Source organism: Metschnikowia bicuspidata (assembly GCF_001664035.1).
Source record: "Metschnikowia bicuspidata var. bicuspidata NRRL YB-4993 chromosome Unknown METBIscaffold_3, whole genome shotgun sequence".
In the NCBI taxonomy this organism is placed as follows: Eukaryota; Fungi; Ascomycota; class Pichiomycetes; order Serinales; family Metschnikowiaceae; genus Metschnikowia; species Metschnikowia bicuspidata.
Window position 1 is genome coordinate 1955269 of NW_017387733.1, and position 982 is coordinate 1956250.

Genomic DNA, 982 nt, shown 5'->3' on the forward strand with positions numbered 1-982 from the left:
CTAATTTGATATATGTATATAAGATATTTACATATTACCCCCCAAGGCGAGGTGTAGATATTTAGATATCCACACCCCCCGACGGGGCGGTGGTGCGTGGAATCGGGCGGGCGTTCGGGGCAGCGTGTCGGGGCTGGTCGACTCGGCGCGCCTCAATGGTGCGAGGATTGGGTCCGGTGGCACGTGGCGGTAGAACATGGGGAGGGAGAGGGGAAGGGTGAGATGGGATGAGATTTATAAGAGATAATGGGTGAGATAATGGGTGAGATAATGGGTGAGATTATGGGTGAGATAATGGGTGAGATTATGGGTGAGATTATGGGTGAGATTATGGGTGAGATTATGGGTGAGAGTTTGGGTGAGATTATGGGGGAGATTTATGAGGTGAGAGTTGGGTGGGACTATGGGGTAGATTATGAGCGAGACTATGGGTGAGAATTGAGGTGAAATTATGGGTGAGAGTCTGGGTGAGAGTCTGGGTGAGAGTCTGGGTGAGAGTCTGGGTGAGATTATGATCGAGAGTTAGCTGAAACTATAATATAGCTGATATTTTGAGAGATAGCTGAAACTATAATATAGCTGATATTATGAGATTTGGCTGAGATTATGAGATTTAGCCGGGATGTTGTGTGGGATTTACCTGAGATTAAAGCTGAACTGAGATTTAGTTGAGAATACCGGCGAGAGTTAGCTCAGAATATGGGTGGGAGTTGGCTGAAACTGGAATTGAACTTATACTACAACTGAGATTATGACTGAGATTATATCTGAGATTATAGCTGGAATTATGACTGAGATTATATCTGAGATTATAGCTGGGATTATAGCTGAGATTATGACTGAGATTATAGCTGGGATTATAGCCGAGATTATGACTGAGATTATAGCTAAGATTATAGCTGAGATTATGGCTGAGATTATGACTGAGACTATGGCTGAGATTATGACTGAGATTATAGCTGGATTAGTGACTGAGATTATA

At 43.6% G+C, this 982-nt stretch overlaps 2 protein-coding genes across 2 annotated transcripts in view; both read left to right on the plus strand.

Annotated features, from left to right (window-relative positions):
• The first annotated feature begins 209 nt into the window (after positions 1-209).
• METBIDRAFT_32037 (uncharacterized protein) lies at positions 210-513 on the plus strand. The gene has a single exon (XM_018855969.1). It carries the CDS (start codon positions 247-249, stop codon positions 433-435), a length of 189 nt encoding a protein of 62 aa, XP_018712035.1. The 5' UTR covers positions 210-246; the 3' UTR covers positions 436-513.
• A 194-nt stretch (positions 514-707) lies between these two features.
• The window catches only part of METBIDRAFT_187354 (uncharacterized protein), a 1008-nt gene continuing 733 nt past the window's right edge, over positions 708-982 (plus strand). The window contains exon 1 of the mRNA XM_018854805.1: positions 708-958. The gene's annotated coding sequence lies outside the window, so the exon portion shown is untranslated. The remainder of the gene's footprint in view (positions 959-982) is intronic.

Bases quoted from the DNA above. Each gene is read 5' to 3' on its own strand.
- METBIDRAFT_32037 (XM_018855969.1), top strand. From the start codon at position 247: ATGGGTGAGATAATGGGTGAGATAATGGGTGAGATTATGGGTGAGATA.